The 3,741-nt window shown below is 46.4% G+C and overlaps 1 protein-coding gene across 1 annotated transcript in view; it reads left to right on the top strand.

Moving 5' to 3' along the window:
• Positions 1-1,832: 1,832 nt before the first annotated feature.
• The window catches only part of LOC102856495 (mediator of RNA polymerase II transcription subunit 22-like), a gene marked incomplete at its 3' end in the record, with an annotated part of 10,314 nt that continues 8,405 nt past the window's right edge, over positions 1,833-3,741 (top strand). Inside the window, exon 1 of the mRNA XM_006893423.1 lies at positions 1,833-1,862. Coding sequence (XP_006893485.1) covers positions 1,833-1,862 — 30 coding nt within the window. The remainder of the gene's footprint in view (positions 1,863-3,741) is intronic.

Below are 3,741 nucleotides of genomic sequence, written 5' to 3'. Positions count from 1 at the left end.
TGAAAAGTAAAAGAAAAAATTATTTCATTGTTATACAATCCTTCCCCTCAAGTCCAGTCCACTATGTGGCCTTTATTCTGCACTCCTATCATGACAATAATACCTCATCATATATTCCTTTTAAACAGTTCTCTCTCTCATCTGTTTCAATGCAATATACACAATTTATCCCATCTTTCTCAGTCTTCCCCCAATCCAAATGTTAGTCCCATTTTACAACAGTGGCACTATGCAGTATTTGTCCTTCTGTGTCTGAGATATTTCACTCAGCATAATGTCCTCCAGGGTCACCCATTTTGAATAATATTGTATGAGTTCCTTGTTTTTCAATGCAGTGCAGTATTCCATTGTGTCACTATACCAGAGCTTCTCTATCCATTTGTTTGCTGATAGGCACTTAGGTTGTTTCCAACTCTTTGTTACTGTGAACAAACCCGCAAAATTTTAAACTATATTTCTTCTATAAACATACATTAAAAACACCACCACACAACTCAGCCCTGCTGCTAAGCCAATTCCCACCCACAGTGACTCCCTCCTGGGTTCCTGACGCTGTAAATCATTAGAGAGAAGCCTGCCCATCTTCCTCAGAGCAGCCGAAGGACCTCGCGGTGAGCAGCGCGCCACGTAACGCCACACACATCATCGTATGACAAAGTTTAATTTATAAATCAGGCCCAGTTAGAGATTAACAACCACAGTGAGAGATTAATAAGTAGCGAGAATAACAAAAACAATAGAGCAATTTTAATAGCAGACTACCATAAAAGTCACGAGAGATAAAGCGCGGTGTTGACAGGAGTCGTGACGCAGCCCTGCTGTTTCTCGTAAGGGGCCATCCAGCTGGTTTCCCAGCCATTCTCCGCTCGGCAGAACCAAACAATGCCCGTCTTGCGCCATCCTCGTGAGTCCTGCTACGCATCGGTCACTGGTGCTGTCACTGTCACCGTGGCGATCGTCTTGTTCAGGGTCCTCCACTTTGCCAAGGACACTCAGATGGCCTCCTCCACAGGGAACTACGCTGCCGGCCCAGCGCTGGCTCTTTTCGTGGTCTGACTGCACCAGTCGTGCTGCGGGAGAGAAGTAGCCAAACTCCCTCTGTGCAGCTCAGTCTCTGGAAAATCTGCTGGAGACTCCGCTCCAACTCAATGGTAATGACTGGATGCTACCTGCTCACGCATGATGTCCTATTCCAGGGACTGGCCTCTCCTCATGTCCAAAGTCTAACTCTTCTGGCCTCCAGGGAGCGTTCTGGCTGGCATCCTTTCCAGACCGATTTGTCTGTTCTTCTGGCGGTCCACGGCCTTCTCCGTACTCTTCACCAACACCGAAGTCTCCCGCATCACTTCTTCTTCAGCCTTCCTTCTTAGTGAGCCAGTTTTTACAGCTGAGGGGCCACGACTTGGGTCAGGAACACCCTCCTCCGCACACACCTTTTTAACCGTTTAAGGAGGGCTTTCAGAGCTGCGTGAATAATTTCTCCTAGAAGGATTAGAACAAGGCTGAGATTATTGAGAAACAGTGATGTCAGTTCGAGGAATCAAATCCGCCTGGTTCCGGCCATGGTCTTTCCAGTCACTTGCTGTGCATCGGAGAGCTGGACAGTGGCTAAGGATGACAGAAAAAGAACGGAAGCCTTTAAACTGTGGTGTTGGAGGAGAGTGCCGAAGATTCCACGGATGACCAAAAGAACAGCTACATCTTGGAGAAGGTGCAACCAGAGTGCTCCTTGGAGGCAAAGATGATGACACTTCCACTCACATACCTTGGGTATATGGCCAGGAGAGGTTATTCTTGGAGAGAGACATCACGCTTGGGAAGGTGGCGGGGTGATGAAGGAGACGAAGAAGACCTTCGACCAGGTGGGTTGACACAGTGACTGCAGCAGTGAGCGCGAGAGTGTCAGGGATTGGGAGGCGGACACAGGACAGGACAGGGGTCAGATCAGTTGTTCACAGAGTCACTACGAGTCATACTCAGCAGCACCTAATAACAAGATTAAAGACGTCCCAAATGTCCAGCTTTCTCAAACTGTTCTGTCTGAATAAATGTCTTGGCGTCTACGTATAGTTCCCACAAAAGCACAATGAAATGTCAGGAAGTTCCATTCTTCACAATGTTACCCATATTTTGTTCTGGTCCACATAGGCAAAGGCCTTTGTACAGTCTGCAGAACACAACATCATCTGGCATTCTCTGCTTTTGCCCAGGATCCATCTAACATTGTTCCATGACTTCCTCTGAATTCAGCTGGAATTACTGGCACTTCCTTGTCAATGTTCTGCTACAACCATTCTCTTCAGCAAGACTTTACCTGTGTGTGCTAATAATGATGTTGTTATGTGCCATCGGGTCAAATACAACCCCCAGCAACTTTACGAACAGCAGCTCTGATCCCTGTCTTAGCCAATGCCAACCCCACAGTCGCTGACACACTCAAGCCCACTGCTGCAGTCACTGTGTCAGTCCACCTGGTTGAGGGTCTGCCATTCTTTCACGCTCCTTCCACCTTTCCAGGCATGATGTCCCTCTCCAAGGAAAAGCTTCTGCTAGCAAAATGCTCAAAGTATGTGAGATGAAGCTTTGTTATTTGTGCCTCCAAGGAGCACTCCGGCTGTATCTTCTTTGAGACATCTCTGTTTGTTTTTAATGATGTTGTTAAGTGCCGTTGAGTCATAGGCGATTCATGGTGACTCACAGCGACGTTATGAATGAAAAGACTGAACATGACAGGATTCCATAACGTCTACATTCTGTGGGGTCACTGTTCCTTGGAATGGGCACAGATATGGATCCCTTCTGGTCATCTGTCCAGGTAGCTGTCTTCCAAATGTCCAGGTATAGATGAATAAGTACTTCTAGCACTACCTCCATTGGTTGAAACACCTCAGCTGGTTTTCATTCCATCAGTTCCTGAAGCCTTGTTTGTTGTGAGAGCAGCGTGGCCTCCTTCCAACACCCTCAGTCCTTCCTCATGTGCTACCTCCTGAAGCAGCTGACCACTGACCAACTCGTTTTTAATGGTCTATTCCACCTTCTCCCCCCGGCCTTGTTCTTTGGTCTTGATACTGAGCTTCTCCGTCCGTCCTATCTTTCCACAAATGTGGCTGACTAGATTCCTCTGTATTCCATCCGGCTTGGTCCACATGAACAGTCAGTGTACTGCTGAAAAGCAGGTACTTGCAATGAGTCTGCTGGTCTTAACAAACTTCTCCCATGCAATCTCTGGAGTCGTTTCTATCACCAAGGCCATATTTTCCAACTACCATCCTTTGTTTCCAACTTTCAAATTCTAATCATCAGTAACGATCAACTCGTCTTGATTGCATGGCCAAGCATTACCCTGCTATTTTCAGAAGGAAAGGTCAGGCAGCTGAAACACTGGTAAGTGAAACCTCAGAGAAGGGGGCATCTCCCCTTAAGTGATGAAAACTCACTGCAGAAAGTCAAAGACTACAGCCTTCAACATGAATTACACTGCAACATCAAGAAACCAAAAACCTTCAACACTGGAGCAACAGGCCACATCATGATAAAAAGAGTAAAGCCCAAAGTTGTCAAGGATTTCTTCTTACTTGGATCCACCATCAATACTGATAGCAGCAACAGTCAAGAAATCAAAAGATGTGTTACACTGGGAAAAATCTGCTGTCAAGGACCTCATTAAAATTCTAAAGAGCAAGGATGTCAGTTAAAAGATTGAGGTGTCCCATCAACAAATGAGTGGATAGAGAAGCTGTG

Source organism: Elephantulus edwardii, unplaced genomic scaffold (assembly GCF_000299155.1).
Source record: "Elephantulus edwardii isolate Elephantulus edwardi_28Jun2011 unplaced genomic scaffold, EleEdw1.0 scaffold00126, whole genome shotgun sequence".
Classification (NCBI taxonomy): Eukaryota; Metazoa; Chordata; class Mammalia; order Macroscelidea; family Macroscelididae; genus Elephantulus; species Elephantulus edwardii.
Note: the sequence above shows the minus strand (reverse complement) of the source record. Positions and strands in the feature narration are given on the sequence as shown.